Consider the following 17,891-nt stretch of genomic DNA (forward strand, 5'->3'; position numbering starts at 1 on the left):
GACATGATGCTTGATCTTGCTCCTATCTGATGACTGGATTAACTGGGTGAGTTGTTGGAGTTTTTCTTCAACAATGTTCTGTACAATACCTGCATTTTACATGAACATTTATCAATAATCAGAAGAGATGCCCAGATAGTCATAGGGGCAGCTCATCATGGCTGTCTAACTTTGCTTCTGATTAGAAATAAAGATCACCACAAGCTGCTGAAGTGCATTCAGATACAAGACGCATCAGTGCTATGAGCACCGATGCTTTACCTAAGAGCCCTATGATGCTTTGTGCGAACTTCTGCCAACGAAGCTGTCTGCATCGTTGCTTTTCCTACAAATGCTTTGAACAGTCACTGGCACAGAGCTCATTCTGTGCAAAAGGACAGCTCAACTCCCTCACATTTAGCTAGGGATGGCAGGTAGAGGTGGTATCAGGTTCAGAGTGATTTCCAGTACTGAAGTGAACTCTCTATCTATCTGTAATGACATTCAGATTGGCAACAAAACCATAGACACTGAAATGTGGTTATGTGGAACACAATGTAAGCTGTACACACCGTGCTAGTAATAAGTTCATTAGGCAATACTTTTCTCAGCAGTTGAATTACAGACAGTAAATAGTCTACAGGCTACAAAAATCTGAATCCTATGTTGGGATCATATGGTGTCCTAGAGTAAAATTTCAGTGAACAGGATTTTTCATCACTGGCACATTATCTCCACTCTACCACAGCTACTCTTTGATCTCCTACCAAAACTGGTCTACGAATCTCCAGCTTTCGCCTCAAGTCGCACATAACCAAAGCCAGAGGCTGTCACGGAGTACATCTGCTACCTTTGTTAATCCCTTCGAGCTGTTGCTTAGGCCAGCACTCCAATGACCTCTGTTGGTGTGAGAATGTTCCATTAACGCCAAAGCCTTTTTCATCTTGCAGTTGAGGATGCCTGCGTGGTTAGCGAATTTCAGTTTGCAAATGCAAATAACCAGGCAGCTATTTACCGATAATGATGGTATAGCCTTGAAGTCATGAACAAAATGAAACAAATAATTAGAATCGACATCAACAATTTTTATAGATTACTCATGTTTATGATTAGTTTCTAAGTGGGTATAAATAACAGAGGACGTATTCTATCACAAATTCATTTGAGAAGCTTACTTGGAAAGTGAAAGTCTCACTGTGTCTCAAAGATAGCCTCTAAAGTGTGTTGACGACTTGATGCTAGAGATTTAAATTTATCTCCTAGTCTGCCATTTTATTAGTTTTGCAGAAAAGGGTATGATTACTTGCACATTCCTGATTACAACTCATTATCTTTTCATTTTTACTTCCCTGTTATAGCCCCTCTACTTCTAGCTTATTGGAGTAGCCATTGATGCAATATCTTGCAGCTACTAATGCTGAGCAAAATATACAAGATCAGATGGCCGTTCCTCGTCACTAATCAGGCATGAATAATAACAGTTTCAGTAAGTATACTTCAATCCCTTGCAGTCGGTTTTAGTTATCAGGGCTATACTAGATGGTATTTGACATAGAAAACATAGAAAATTAGAACTCACTTGCGTGCATGATGCTGTCAGGAGCACATCACGAAAGATCTTTGGGATTATCCTCCACCAAATCTGGAACAAAAATGGCCAGTTTTTTTTTAATCTTGTGAATGTTCACAAAGTACTAATATGCTGCAGCTTTTTTCAAAGAAAGACAAGAAGAAACTACACTCACTAGAGCATGACTGTTCGTCTATATAGCACCTCATCGTCACTTTCCGCATTATCATCATCCGACACTAACTGGCTGCCTGGCATCTGAAGCTTCCCTCCCATTGTAAAGGAGGGTCCTGGTGCATCGCCTTCAATAAAATCCCCTCTCATTCTTTCCTCAAATCTCTGATCACTGCAGTTTAGGAACCAATCCAAGCTGCATCTAATCCCCTTAGTTGAAACTCTCATGTACCTAGGCTTGATCCTTGACTCCAAACTGTAAGTAAAATACTCAGGGTAATCTAACAATTCACTTATTGGGCGCTTCATCTCGCTCTTGAAGAAGTAAAGACTGTTCTTCATGAGCTCCATCCGAAGCAACAAAATCTGAGGGCATCGAACCACCATCCGCGCAACATCCTCATTACTAATCCCTCGCCCACGGAGAAACTCCACCAGCTTCAGTATGATATTCTGATGCAAACTTACAAGCTGCGGCAATTTCTCAATAGCACAGGCAAACGCATCAGGGTCAATTTGGAGCTTCAAGTTGAAGAAGTACTGCTGGGCTGCTAACTTCGTTTTCAGCGGTAATCCAAGAATAGGCGGATACTGCGCAATCACCAGCGGCAACATCTCCTTTCGAATGCCAAAACTGAGCAATGCCTCCACATTTGGCTTGACCGTCTCCTCAAGATCATAGCCAAGAATGTATGGCCGCTTCTCGAGAATCCTCGCGAGGATCCGCATTGGCAGCCCGAGAGAAGTGATGTACTCGCACAGAGGCTTGATGGTGGTGCCCACGCGCATGCCGAGGAAGAAAGGGAAGTGCGTCACCATGGGGCCGATGTCGCGCGGCGCCACGCCGACGATGCCGACGAGGTACGCGACGGAGGTGCTGATGGTGCCATCGGGCTTGAGGCCGAGGATGTCAGGGTACCTCTCGAGGACGCGGGGGAGGTCCTGGCGGTCGACGTCGAGGCCGCGGAGGGACTTGACGACGGGGGTGAGGTCGACGGCGACGGAGGCGTGGAGGCAGGCCGGGTAGGCGCGGACGAAGGCGGCGAGGCGCGCGCGCGTGACGCCGAGCTTCTCGAGGTAGGAGAGGACGGGGATGGCGTTCTTGCGGAGGGAGCAGGCGAGGAGGAGCGGGTAGGCGGAGAGGTCGTCGGTGGAGAGGCCGAGGCGGAGGAGGAAGTCGAGCCGCTCCTGGAGCACCTCGAGGGAGGAGGGGAGCTCGACGGCCTCGAGCTCGCCGGCGGGGTCGGAGACGCCGGCGGAGCGGAGGAAGTCGAGCGCGAGCACGCGGGAGACGAGCCGTTCCTTCCTCCCCTGGATCACGCCCCACGTCACCGACGGCATCTCGTACTCCGGCGGCGGCGCGGCCGCCTTCGAGGAGAGCGGAGCGAGGGGGAGAAGGAGGCGCCCATCGGCCGCGGCAGGGCCGAGCCTACGGAGTGAGCGGACGAAGGGGAGCATGACTGGCGCCGCGCCGGCGAGCGGCGGCGGTGGCGGCGGCGGCGGCGAGGAGGCAGAGAGGGCTGGAGAGTGGTTTGTGGGATTGGTGGGGTTTGCGGCTTCGGTGTGTGGTGATTTGTACAAATTCGACCTAGATTAGGGGCTAAATTGCATAAAGTCAAAAAATTGGTCATAATAATTGCATATATTAGGATCCCTAAGGGGCTTAAGTGAATAAGAGCCTATTGATTGCACTAATACACTAAAGCCAAAATTTAAATTTTCAAACTTTTAAGTTGATTTTGGTATATTTTCAGTGTATCTTTTTACATTGGTTTTTAAGTCATATAAAAGTTTTAACTATAAATTAATTTATATTTCTTAATAAGATGTTTTAACTTATTAAGGAAATATGGGCATGAAAGGTAGCGATCCTAAATAGGGTCCTAAAGGTCTATTCAGATTAAAGCATATCATTGTTTGATAAAATTAACAAATATATGATGATTTTGTTATCAAATAGAGTATTGGTCATTCCTAGAGAATTTGACAACAACAAGCTTATCCTACCGAAATTTAATAATATTGTTAACTTGCTAAAATTTTAGCAATATTAAATTTTGAAAAGGTTAAAAATGGCTATAAAATGAACAAACACTGCCGCATGAAAAATCAGGATCGCTACCATCTGAACCAGGTGCCGATTCGCATAAATCCAGGGCGAAATTGGGCCGGCGTCGTTGGTCGTCCTCCTCATCATGGGCTCATTCGCGACTTACGGGCGGTGGGCTGGGAGAATGACAATATTTCCAGCTTTTATGGCCTGCTTGAGCTTGGCGTGTGCTGGGCCGATTTCGTTGATCGCGTGGCGCGTTGGGGAGCTGCAAGCAGGCCATGGCCCAGTTATAAATGTAAATACAATATAATTGCAGTGTAACTACATCGTGGAAAGTTTGAACCGTCAAATTTGCTTGAAGATTCATGTAAGCGGGGAAGGAAAAATTCACGGTGTGCGTAGTTGTGAGAGGATTTCGTCCGGAGACGTCCACTTCACGAAAATAGGCGTGATACCATGGCATTTTTGAAAGTTACATATATTTTGTTGTTATATTCAAATTATAATGTAAGTACACTTTTTTTCCGGGCCGGCCAAAGTTTATTAAGAGTGAAAATGTAAATACACTATTATTATACTATATTCATATATGTTAAATTTTTTGAAGAAATTTTGTCCATAAATATTTAGACGGCTCCGATTTAGTTGCCTAATGCAATTGGTTGATACTCCTTATTTCAACTCACTTCAACAGCAACCAGCAAGCAATTCAGCAAAGTCGCTTCAACATATGTGCTGAGCAAGCAGAGTTGCAGTCTTGCATCTATTCAAGCTCTAAGTAATAAATATGTTGATCCTTTAATTACGTGCTTCCTTTTATTACTACTACGTACTTCCTTCGTCCTAAAATCGTCCTAAAATATAAGAGTTTTTAGTTGCATATAATATATTATGGAGTTAAGCACAGTGCGGACGAATGGAGGACATTTATTTTTTTAAAAAAACAAGATGAATCTAGTTGTTATGGGCCTCATCATTTGCCTAAAGAAAACCAGCAGCGAGGACGGAGAAGGCACGAGTGTTGTGGGTTGAGGGCGGTGCAGCACTTTGGCAATCTCCTGCGACCCTGCCAAATCTTTCGCCTCCCGCCTTTACTCCCGCGATCTCCACCGTGAGTTCTGGTATACACTCCCTCTACCGTTAGTCCCAGACAGTTGGGTAGCTAGAGAATGACGAGAGGAGAGAGAACCACCAAATTTAGCTTGTGGAGTGCTTGGTTTAGAGGACATCAAAAATGATGTTTACTCTGATGGAGTACTGTTTTTTCACCTCCATACACCAAACACATAATAGATGACCGGATAGATGATCTGCAGGGCATGCTCTAACCTTATACTCTCTCCACCTGTCCACCATTGAATAAACCAATGTTCGGATATGGGAAGTTGGGAACCAAACTCCTCGCACGAAAAACGGAACGGTCCATTAGCGCATGATTAATTAAGTATTTGCTATTTTTTTTTCAAAAATGGATCAATATGATTTTTTAAGCAACTTTCGTATAGAAACTTTTTGCAAAAAATACACCGTTTAGTAGTTTGAAAAGCGTGCGCGCGGAAAATGAGGGAAAGGGGTTAGGAACATGGGATTGCAAACACAGTCGAGTCGCCTTTTCTCCAGCCGTTTTCCCACACGTTTCCGCCTTGGCTTTCTCGCCTCTTGATAGCCTTCGAGTTTGGAACATACTACCTCCGTCCTAAAATAAGTGCAGCCATAGATATCCATATTTAGCACTTTGATCATCCGTCTTATTTGAAAATTTTATGAAAAATATTAAAAAAATTAGTCACACATAAAGTACTATTTATGTTTTATCATCTAATAACAATAAAAATACTAATCATAATCTTTTTTTAAATAAGACGAACGGTCAAACGTTAAACATGAATAGTGCTAAAATTGCACTTATTTTGGGACGGAGGGAGTACAAGTTAGGCCCTGTTTAGTTTCATGGGTGAAAAATTTTGACGAGTCACATCGGATATACGGATACACATTTGAAATATTAAACGTAGTCTAATAACAAAATAAATTAGAGATTCCACATGTAAACTACGAGATGAATTTATTAAGCCTAATTAATCCGTCATTAGAAAATGTTTACTGTAGCACCATATTGTCAAATCATGGCATACTTAGACTTAAAAGATTTATATCATGTTAAGTTATACATATGAGTTTTTTTCTATATTTAATACTTCATGTATGTGTCCAAACATTCGATTTGACAAGGCGAAAAGTTTTTCGTGAGAACTAAACAGGGCCTCAATCGTCCTTGATTTTCGGCGAAACGCGATACGAGCAAAGATATTTAAAAAATAGATTTATTTGATATCTTTTAAAAATAATTTATATAATATAACTTAACATGAAATAATTTTTTTAGTGGTACAATTTATATACAATCAGAGACATGCAAACATAAATAATTAAAGAAAAATATGTTCATATGCATTACAACCATTTATATTTGTTAATTAAATTTAAGTTGTGTGTATTGAATAGCTGAGTCGTATGTATAGTAATTTATTGTAAGAAATAAGAAAATAGACTTTGCGAGTGGCACTTTAGAACTCAGCCGAACGCCGCTCAAAGCTAGTGGCGTGTGCTAATCTCGGTTGCTGGTCAACGAGAGGAGACAAAACGGTGACCCTGGAAGATGCTAATCACCCTATCTTACTTTTATCTTCGGCTGTGTTCGGATATAAGGATGGAACTGAACCCTTTCGCACGGAAAACGGAATGATTCATTAGCGCGTGATTAAGTAAGTATTAGCTATTTTTTTAAAATAGATTAATTTGATTTTTTAAACAACTTTCGTATAGAAACTTGTTAAAAAAATGTACCGTTTAGTAGTTTAAAAAGCGTGTACGTGGAAAACGAGAGAGAGGGATTGAAAATGTGGGGTTGCAAACACAGCCTACTAGCAGTACTATCTTCTTTTAAAAGATTTCCTGGAAAGTATCAGTTGCTCCCAGAAAGATCGGTTCTGCTATAATTACTCTGGCTTTTGCAACAAGGCTTTGTTGCCAAGATTTTCTCTGAACAATTAGGTGGGGTAATTAAATAATCTGTGTTAGGTGTAACTAGAACTGCGACTTGTTAGTTTCAAAAAAAAAAAAAAGAACTGCGACTTGTTACATTGTTTTTTTGTTCCTTAGGCCATTCACAACCCAATGACTATGATAATGTCTATAGTATTAAATAAGCTGTCATATAGAATAAAAAGTGACGTGGCAAGTGAATAAATGAGGAAAGAGAAGGAAACCATGTCTTGCATGAGACATGGTTTCTACACAACATCCAAAACATCATGTGAGATAAGTAGCATTAAATTTAAGTATGGAATAGTGGTGTTTGCATTGGAAGAGTGGTGTCTAGTACTAGTTTCTTGATGATGTGGAGTTTATGAAAACTATATCTAATGTTTTGGATTGGGAATAGCCTTAGTATGTCGCCTAATTAGTTATGACCATCAAAACGACAGTCGTTTTATTTTACTAAGTAGGCCAACCAGCAAAGTGACATCGATCGTTGAAGCCAGCAACAGCAAAAGTCTATAAGTTAAGACACGTTTGTTTACATATTGGAGTACTCGGTTTCTAGTCATCTCGTCGACTGACTCTATCCAACGACGCGCGTGTAATTGTGCCTGCTTCTTCAGACATCGTGCCGCGAGTCCCTTTTTGTTCTTCAGGAAAACATCAAACAACTTCTGGAGCTAGCATTAGCATGCATGTTTGAATGTTTCAGTTCACCTAATCTTGAATACGAGTTTCATGAACATTTCCCCCCAGCTCCTTTTCTTCTGGTCAATTAATATGCATCACGTAGTAACAGCCACTGTGTACTGCTGCAGAATTAACAAGAAAACGAGTTGTCATTTTGCTGTTCTGAACAATGACCAGGAAAGTTAAGCCATTCGAACTTGTGAAGCTAAGATGTGTTGAGTTGTGATCCAAATTTATTTGCACTTAATAAAGGTCAGCTTCTGCCGGAGCGAATTGGGGGCCCTGCCGGAGGCTGGGCTAGAGCGGAGCGGGGGTGTGGGGGCAGAGCCCCCGCGGTACGGATCGTAATACCTTTTAGGGTTTCACCTCATATATATACCTCTTGTGACCCACCGTACGACGTTGTAACCTCAGTGAAGATATTTTGCTAGCTGGTGCCCGTGGTTTTTTCTCTCCTGCTTGGGAGGGTTTTTCACGTTAAATCTCATGTCTTATGTGATTGATCTATTATTCTTTATCGTTTTGACTATCGTTTCCTAACAAGAGGCTCATCGATTGTCTGTATTCCCTAACAAGTCCTTTCGGCTTATTAGAGAATAAAAATTAATTTATAGGTAAAACTTTTATACATTTGTTCGTAGCGACTTAAAAACTAATACTTCAAAGAAATTATGTTGAAAATATCAACTTCAAAACCAAGTTAAAAATTTAAATTTTAGCTTTTACTTTAACTTGTTAGGCTAACCGACGGGCTCTAATCCCTTCTTACTATAAAGTTATTATAACCCACTAACTACAATTAAGATCTAAAACTCAAACCTCAATGTGCCACATCATCGTTAATGCTCAGCCATTGGATCAATATATTTGATCATCTCTGAACCGTTGGATGAAAAAATATAGCCCAATCCATCTCGCATACAGTCACCACGTGAGGCCCATATATATTTTTCACCACGGGAGGCCCATCTAATTTGATCGTGGCCTAATTCAATAGTGATGGATTTTTATACCACTTCAATATATCAAAAGCAACTATCAATCTCAAACAAAATATATTCCACTGCAACACGCGAGCTTTCAACTAGTTCTTAGGCGATCGTGCAATCAGTTAATTGGCAGGTTGGCAACAAGTAATGTAGTAGCCGTCTGGCCGGCGGCGTCGACATCTCACTATCTCAGGGCCCTCCATTTTTGACAGAAGATCAGGGCGAAAGAACCTTAGCAACATCATTGGTACTCCCTTCGTTTCAGGTTATAATATGTTTTGACTTTAGACAAAGTCAAACTATTTTAAATTTGACTGAATTTATAGATAAATATAGTAATATTTATAATACTAAATTAGTTTCATTAAATCAATAATCAAATATATTTTCATAATAAATTTATCTTGGGTTGAAAATATTATTATTATTTTTTCTATAAATTTGGTTAAATTTAAAATAATTTGACTTTGACCAAAATCAAAACATCTTGTAACCTGAAATGGAGGGAGTAGCATATACTCCTATATTTAGGGCTCATATTAATTTGACAACTTGCATAGAGTTGCAGGGATGCGTTCGATTTGTTTGTCGCGCCTTTAAAAGAGGGCATAGCCTTTTTTACTACGGTTGATTCCAGGAAGTACACACTCAACACATATAATATTTTCTTTTTCATTTTCTATCTCGTGCTACTGCAATGTATTGTAGATAAAGATAGCTAATCAGATGAAAGGTTTCTCCACTTATATATTATATTTTTTGCTTTTCTACAACTAATATAAGACTATTTGCGCGCGCTAGTTTTTTGTAAAAAAAGAAAAAAAAGCTATATACACATACGACGTAAGAAAATTTCAAAGTCTTACTGGCTAGCACCATAAATTGGCACACAATAACATAGCCAGTTATATTAGCTACTTCTTTCGTATCAAAAATAAATAAATCTAATATAAAATATTATATATTTTAATATGATATCGTGGTTGGCTGCCTTAAACGCAGCAAAATTACGAAAATTGCATGCATCGTCGTCAATGGACACTACATATTTTCTTACTACAAACGTACGTACGGCAGCTAGCGGCCGACGACCATGACGATTGACCATAGATTGACAAAATCTAACGCGGGATAGATGGGCCATGGTTAGCTGGGTGGAATCTCGGAGACTAGAGCAACGGTTCACCGTTCGCACGCCACGGCGCCACGCTGTGCCGACATCACCGGCTGCACGCACGTCGCGGGCTTGTCGTGGCCGCCGCGGAGAAAAGAAGCTGCCGCGGCGCCGCGCACGCGCGCTGTAACTTTACGTAACGTGGCTAGCTACTACACTACTACTATGACCGTTTGCATTGCATTCGATCGGTTGATCCCATGCTTTTGTATGGACCTGTTTGCTCTATTATACTACCTCCGTTTTCTTAATATAAGGAATTTTAACATATTACTTGCACTGTTTGGTCACTCATCTTATTCAAAAAATTTACGCAAATATAAAAATATGAAAGTTGTGCTTAAAATACTTTGGATAATAAAGTAAGTCATAAATAAAATAAATAATAATTCTAAAAATTTTTAAATAAAACAAATGGTTAAACAGTGTAAGTAAAATGTTAAAATCTCTTATATTAGAGGACGGAGGGGGTATGATGAGTACAAGACTTTAAGTAGCAGTTGGTTGGTTGATGGTTAGTTTCTAAAAATAAAAGGAAATGTGCTTCTGAGATTTTGATTTCTCATTTACATTTTTATTATGTAGCGACAAATGTAGAGAGGAAGATTTTTTTTTTAAGAAAAATCTGCAGTTGCTTTAAACTTTTCTACACTGTTTCCTTTGATTAAAGAGACATGGTGTCAGGGTTATGGGTTAGGTATACCCTTTACCCTTCGATATACGTCACATATCGATATGGCATGCCCGCGCATATAGGGACATTCTCTATACGTGTTAAGGAAATCCTTCACGGAATTGGCAGATGGAAAGAGACCTACTCGGGCAAGACTGGGTTGATGAGAATGTTGCAAACCTTCTAGGCCCGGGAGAGTAGGCGTGGGTGTGTTGGTTTGTAGTAGAATGAGCTGCAGACTCCCAGTGTTATTTCAACCTTAAGTTCCATCGACTTAAGCGTAAGCGCCCCACCTCTCTTTTGAGAGTGCGAGAGATTTCCGGTATCGTGTGCGGTTCGATGTCTCCGAGTCCTGCTTGGAGACCGCCTGACCTGCAATATAAAAGGGACCCCCTGGGAGGACCTGCGGGATCGAATCTCACAGCCAACGCCACCACCACAGCCTACGAAGTCGGAGCCTGCAGGAGCCGAATCGCTGGGAGGTCTAGTCGAATCAACTCGATTACGATCTCGCCGGTTTCATCGAGTTCCATCGTTCCCTTTGTAACCTGTGATTCCCATCATATAATTCCATGCCAACTGGTTAGGGCTATTACCTGTCAAGGGGCCTGAACTAGTATAATCTTCGTCTTCTGTTTGCTTGATGTCGTACTACGTAGACCCTTGCATCAACGTACCCCAATACTCTCTATATCCGGTTTACGGGTATCACCCGTCGACAGTGGCGCGCTAGGTAGGGGGACTTGGTGCTCAAGGTTCTACTACTATGTCATCCAGCCTCGTCGACAACAGCGTCAACACCAACCTCAACTACGGGCTTCCTGCCTCAACGATGCTAGCGTGGACTCAAGTCGGCGAAATTGTCTTTCCGGTTTACACCACGATGCCGATCTCAGCTGGGCCATCGATGACCAGAAACGAGAACGCAGTGGCTATAACCCAAGACGACTCCACGTCAAAAGGTCCTCCTGCCGAAGCGGAGAACGGAACATCGACGATATCCGAGCTCGAGAAGGATTCTAATGCGGTCAAACCTTGTCGTTCCGACAAGAAACACAAGCCGACAAGAATAACTTCCGAAGCGACAGGGTCCTGGTGCCCTATCCACGAAACCAGGAAACATACTTTGCAAGCCTGCTGGGTTTTCCTCAACGCCCGCGTCGAGATTCGCGCATGTAAAGAGCGTGGAATTCAGCGTGTTTCTCCAACTCGTGGTGTCTATTGTCCTATTCACAAGACAAAGAATCACGACCTCTCAAGCTGTAAAGTTTTTCTCAGCGTCACAAATATGTCATCTCCTAAGGTCCAGCAGCCAGGCAAGACCCTTAGAGGCGAAGACAAAGAACGAGGAACGACGTTGACCCCAGATCGTTTCGTCGGTGTTATCGACATCGGTTCTCCCGAACCATCAGTCCTACATCTACTCGAGGACTACGACTCCTCGTCAACAAGTACGCCACGCGAGGTATTGGCTATCGACGGGACAAGCACATCAGCACGCGCTAACACGGAGGCGGAAAATCAAACGACTACACCGGCTCAGCACATCAAGACCCTCAACGCAATACTGAGGGAAACCCCTTATGACCCCGTTCTAAACGATGATCTCGCACAATGGACAGAACAATTACGGGAATCAGTGACCAACCTCAGCATCGTGTTCGAAGAGGCCGCTGCTGCAACCCACCCGGAACAGCAACCAACTGGTGGTATCAACGGTGAAAACCCTGAACAGCGGGAATCACCCCATCGAGCTAGCCCTCCACCTCGCGGCACCAGCGATCTCCGTGATCACCTAAACGGCCGCCGAGAGGCTCGTCGCACACGGGAAAACGAGAACCGTTCCTAGCATCACGTCTCTTCACGACGTCACGACAATGAAGAACGAGGAGGCCGCTCGAACGAAGACCGAGACTGTGATCACCGCCACAACCGCCATATTCAAGATGATCGTGAACGACGGACGCCGGGCGATACCAGTCGAGGACACCGCCATAATGACGAAGATGACAGAGATCGGCGCCGGGACAACAACGGAGGACGACGACAGGGCTCTCGAGAACCCGGTTGGCGTTCTCGTAATCCTTCACCGGGACCAAGCGACCCATCGTCGTCCTCATCTTCTTTCTCCTCCTCATCGTTCGACAGACATCCACGAAGGACATACGATCGCCGACAACCCACTGCCCCCAGTGTTGGGTGTAGGGCTTTCAGTCATTCGTTGCGCGATGTCCGATGGCCTAAGAGGTTCCGACCGGGAGCAATAGAGAAGTACGATGGGAGCACTGACCCAGAAGAATTTCTTCAAGTCTACTCCACAATACTCTATGCTGCTGGAGCGGACGACAACGCGTTGGCGAATTATTTGCCTACTGCGTTAAAAGGCTCTGCACGTTCATGGTTGATGCACCTTCCACCCTACTTGATTTCTTCGTGGGTAGACCTATGGCAGCAGTTCGTCGCCAACTTCTAGGGAACTTACAAGCGCCACGCGATCGAAGACGACTTACACGCATTCACACAGAACTCGGGTGAATCCTTGAGGGAATATGTTGGGTGCTTTAATGAGTGCAGAAATACAATCCCCGAAATCACCGACGCTTCTGTAATTCGCGCCTTCAAGTCTGGTGTCAGAGATTGCTACACTACCCAGGAGTTAGCAACGAGGCACATCACAACTACTCGGAGACTATTCGAGATTGTTGAGCGATGCGCCCACGTTGACGATGCGCTTAGACGCAAGAACGACAAGCCAAAGACCGGGGGCGAGAAGAAACCAGCCACGGAAACACCTGAGTCAAGCAAAAAGAAAAATCGCAAGAATGCGAAAAGGAAAGCTCAAGCAGAAGTTCTCGCAGCAGAATATGCTAACCCTCCCAAACGCCCAGACCCACAAGGTAGCGACGCGAGGAAAGCATAGTGTCCCATACACAAGTCGAACAGACATTCTTTGGAAGACTGCCTTGTTTTCAAAAAAATCGCTCGAGAAGCACAGGACATTGGAACAAGGCAAGCGAGTACGCGTGGTCGAGAAGGATGCGGAGATGACTGCTCAGGAATCGGACTCAGCATATCCAGACTCTGACCTCCACGTCTCACATATTTTCGGAGGTTCCACAGCGTACTCCTCAAAGCGAGAGTATAAAAAAGTGGAGCGAGAAGTCTGCTCGACATGGCAGGGGGCTGCACCCAAGATGAAGTGGTCTAAACAGAAGATAGAATTTTCGGAAGAAGACCATCCCAAGACTGCCGTCATCCCAGGACGCTATCCGATCGTGGTCGAACCCACTATTCGGAACATCAAGGTCGCGCGGGTTCTTATCGACGGTGGCAGCTCAATCAATCTTCTCTTCGCCAGCACCTTGGACGCCATGGGCATCCCACGAAGCGAGTTGACGCCCACCGATCAACCCTTCCATGGAATTACTCCCCAGTCTTCGTCCAAACCAATGGGCAAAATTACGTTGCCTGTGACTTTCGGCCAAGCAAACAACTTCCGAACAGAGCAGATCACCTTTGATGTTGCTGAATTCGATACAGCATATAACGCCATCATCGGGAGAACTGCACTTGCGAAGTTCATGGCCGCATCTCACTACGCGGATCAAGTGCTCAAGATGCTAGGACCGAAGGAAACAATCACTATTCAAGGGAACGCAAAGCTGGCGGTACAATGCGACAAGCGGAGCCTCGACATGGTCGAGCAACACCAAGTCCACCCGCCACAACTGAGCCACCCAAGAAAATGAGCAAGACAAACAAGACGCCGAAACCGGACGGCGCGATCAAGACCGTTCCACTCTCTAGTGCCAACCCCGACAAGACCGTCAAGATCGGGGCATCACTAAACGAGAAATAGGAACTCGCGCTCATCACCTTCCTCCGCGACAATGCTGACGTGTTCGCTTGGCAGTCGTCCGACATGCCGGGGGTCCCCAGGGAGGTGATCGAGCACAAACTCATGGTGCGACCCGATGCCAAGCCAGTAAAGCAAAGACTGCGGAGATTTGCATCAGACCGAAGACAAGCCATACGAGAAGAACTCGACAAACTTCTCAAGGCTGGCTTTATCAGAGAAGTACTTCATCCAGAGTGGCTAGCCAATCCGGTAATGGTGCGGAAGGCCAACGGGAAATGGAGAATGTGTGTCGATTTCACTGACCTCAACAAGGCGTGTCCCAAGGATCACTTCCCTCTTCCTCGAATAGACCAATTGGTGGACTCAACAGCCGGCTGTGAGCTGTTGAGTTTCCTCGACGCTTACTCCGGCTACCACCAAATCAACATGGCGAGAGAAGACGAAGAGAAGACAGCATTCATCACGCCGTTCGGGGTATTTTGCTACGTTAAGATGCCATTCGGACTCATAACCGCTGGGAATACTTTCCAGCGCACGGTCCAGGGCGCACTTAGCGACCAGCTCGGCAACAACGTCGAGGCATATGTCGACGACATTGTTGTCAAGACCAAGAAAAGCGACTCATTGATTGACGATCTATGGGAAACGTTCGACAACCTCCGACGATATCGCCTCATGCTCAACCCACAGAAGTGCACCTTCGGAGTACCGTCGGGCAAGCTGCTCGGCTTCCTCGTCTCTGGCAGAGGAATAGAAGCGAATCCCGAGAAGATCAAGGCAATCGAGAACATGAAGTCGCCCGCAAGACTCAAGGAAGTACAAAGCTAACCGGATGAATGGCAGCACTAAGCAGGTTCGTAGCTAGGATGGGAGAACGAGGACAACCCTTCTTCGCTCTGCTAAAGAAGCAAGATAAATTTGTATGGACACAGGAAGCCGAAGAGGCATTTATTGCACTCAAGCGCTACCTATCAAATCCCTATGTACTCGTCGCTCCCCAACCTAATGAAGAATTATTTCTTTATATTGCCGCCACGCCATACTCCGTCAGCACTGTCATTGTTGTCGAGAGAGAGAAAGTCCAACGACCAGTCTACTATGTCAGCGAAGCTCTCCATGACGCAAAGACCAGATATCCACAGATCCAAAAGCTGCTCTACGCGGTAATCATGACATCAAGAAAGCTATGCCACTACTTTCAAGCCCACAGAGTCACAGTTGTCTCCTCCTTCCCTCTCGGTGAAGTCGTGAGAAACAAAGACGTTGTCGGCCGCATTGCAAAATGGGTAGTCGAGCTAAGTCAGTTTGATGCCCACTTTGTACCACGAACAACCATCAAATCCCAGGTACTCGCTGATTTTGTAGCTGACTGGACTATGCCTGATAACCAATCAGGCAACCAGATCGACAACGAAACGTGGACAATGGCGTTCGATGGTGCACTCAACAGCCAAGGAGCAGGGGCAGGATTCATCTTGACATCTCCTTCCGGAGATCAGTTCAAGCACGCAATCCACCTCAACTTCAGGGCGACCAACAACACAGCCGAGTACGAAGGACTACTCGCCGGGATAAGAGCAGCAGCTGAATTTGGGGTCAAACGACTGATCGTGAAATGGGACTCTGAGCTAGTCGCCAACCAGGTACACAAAGATTATAAATGCTCTAACCCCGAGTTATCCAAGTACCTCGCAGAGGTCAGGAAGCTGGAGAAAAGGTTCGATGGGATCGAGGTCTGATACATATACCGCAAGGACAACATCGAGCCAGACGACCTAGCACGACGTGTGTCCAAGCGAGAACCACTCGAACCCGGCACCTTTCTGGACATCCTGACAAAGCCATCAGTGAAAGAGGCCATCGGCGAGATTAACATAGCCGCCCCCGACATCAGCTCGGAGGTCACAGAGGCGGAACGCGCCATCGCCGATATCGAGACCACAGATGACTAGCGCACCCCACTGATCAAATTCATCAACAGCGAAGAGTTGCCTGAGGACGACGCAGAGGCCGAGAAAATAACCTGTAAAGCAAAAATCTACTGTATGATCGGCAACGATCTATACAAGAAAGCGCCAAACAGAGTACTTCTCAAATGCGTCTCGTCCGACGACGGCAGACACCTCCTCCTCGATATACATGAAGGAATCTGTGGGTCACATGCCGTCGGTCGCACATTGGTCGGGAAAGCTTTTCGACAAGGGTTTTTCTGGCCAACCGCCCTCAAAGACACATGCGACATGGTCCAGCGGTGTGAAGCCTGTCAATTCCATAGCAAGCACACAAAGCTACCTGCACAAGCGCTCCAGACCGATAAGGCCTTGTCGGATTCTGTAGAGACGAAAGACCATGTCAGACCTGGTCGTGTAAGAGTTCTCCCCTTGCGTATTAACCAAGCCGCGTAATCGGAAATGAACTTTCCAACTTCGCGGCTGGGGGCTAGGATCAGTGCTTGTTCAACCAGTTCAACCGAGGCAGGTCAAAGATCCAAGAGCCTTGTCCTTCGAGAAGAATCCTCCGACGACAAGGCTGGGGGCTAGGGAGAGTGTACAAATCAAACGACTGGCCAAAGTCGGGAACTGAGGAGGCACTCTTACACACTACATCCAGAGTAAGAAGGACTTATTAAGATAGATTTCTTTTCTATTTCATAAGATACTTCTTACAATTTCACACAGGTCCAAAACCATATTACACTTTTCCCTAAGATGTCTATCACAGGGTACAAAGGCTACCAGGAAGGCCAACGCCAGTCCATCGACTGGAAAACTTTCTCCGCCAGCGGCGCCATCGACTTCGCCAGGCCATCTATCTCTGTAGGAGTCCTCCGAGAATGTGAAAAACCTTCGCGGAGGAACTCGAGGTGCAGCTGCGGACGGTGATCTCGTATACAGGCCAGCACGTGTCCCCCGGTATACCGGCTCGAGCGACGACACTCCTGCTTCAAGGCCTCGTCGATGCGTTGACTAATGCCCTCAAGCTGAGCGCAGGCTCCGTTCAGCCACGAGATGTATCCGGCCGCCGACTCTTCGGGATCCCCACGAGGTACTCGGAGCTCTCTGCAGACCCTCGACATGGACGTGCAGCAACTCTTTAGATACGAGTCGAACCACACCTCGCAGCCTCGGAGTGCCTCTGCGGCCTGGTCCTTTCTCACCTCCAACATGGCTCTCTCGAGTTCCGCGACCTCACACTTCGTCTTCCAATACTGGATGCGACGATCTTGGTCAGCAAGCCTACTCTCGAGATCTGCTCAGCATGGAAACAACTAAGTCAAGCTGCTCTTCTCTTCCGAGAACACAGAAAATCAAGTCACTCCGGATAGAAGAATAAAGGAGATGAAAACAAAGATCACCAACTTAGGGAAGTCGTCGCCATACCCGTATTCATGGGCAAACTTTGACCTACATCGTCCTGGGACACATATGGTTGGAGCGCAATCGCCGGGACGACCACCGGTAACTCGGGCTGCCCACGCTGCTGAAATCCTCGACATCGACATCCCTACAAACGACAACCAAAAATATTCAGGACCAAAGTGCTAATGGAGACCAAGGTGACGACTGCACAAGCAAAGGCAGTTGAGGCCAACAAAGGTTTTACAAGGCATAACCGATTACAAAGGAACAAATGTCCTACTCTTCAAAAAGCGGGAGAACAGACTCTCCCAGCTCGCCGATTTCCTCCA

The 17,891-nt window shown here is 45.3% G+C and overlaps 1 protein-coding gene across 2 annotated transcripts; it reads right to left on the bottom strand.

The window, feature by feature from the left end:
• Nucleotides 1-556: 556 nt before the first annotated feature.
• LOC127761314 (transcription termination factor MTERF4, chloroplastic) lies at nt 557-3,255 on the bottom strand. Of its 2 annotated transcripts, XR_008015233.1 has the most exons (3): nt 1,725-3,255; nt 1,559-1,621; nt 557-939 (listed from the first exon to the last, which is right to left on the bottom strand). XR_008015233.1 is itself a non-coding variant. In XM_052285586.1 (1 exon), the coding sequence occupies exon 1, from the start codon at nt 3,179-3,181 to the stop codon at nt 1,724-1,726; it is 1,458 nt and encodes a 485-aa protein (XP_052141546.1). In that variant the 5' UTR covers nt 3,182-3,255. The 2 variants fall into 2 exon arrangements, 1 of the variants encoding a protein (XP_052141546.1); XM_052285586.1 differs by lacking the exons at nt 557-939; nt 1,559-1,621 and having other exon boundaries at nt 1,724-3,255.
• Between the last annotated feature and the right edge of the window lie 14,636 nt (nt 3,256-17,891).

This window comes from Oryza glaberrima, chromosome 2 (assembly GCF_000147395.1).
Source record: "Oryza glaberrima chromosome 2, OglaRS2, whole genome shotgun sequence".
Taxonomy (NCBI): Eukaryota; Viridiplantae; Streptophyta; class Magnoliopsida; order Poales; family Poaceae; genus Oryza; species Oryza glaberrima.

Coding starts and splice junctions, on each gene's coding strand:
- LOC127761314 (XM_052285586.1), bottom strand. CDS start 3,181: ATGCTCCCCTTCGTCCGCTCACTCCGTAGGCTCGGCCCTGCCGCGGCC.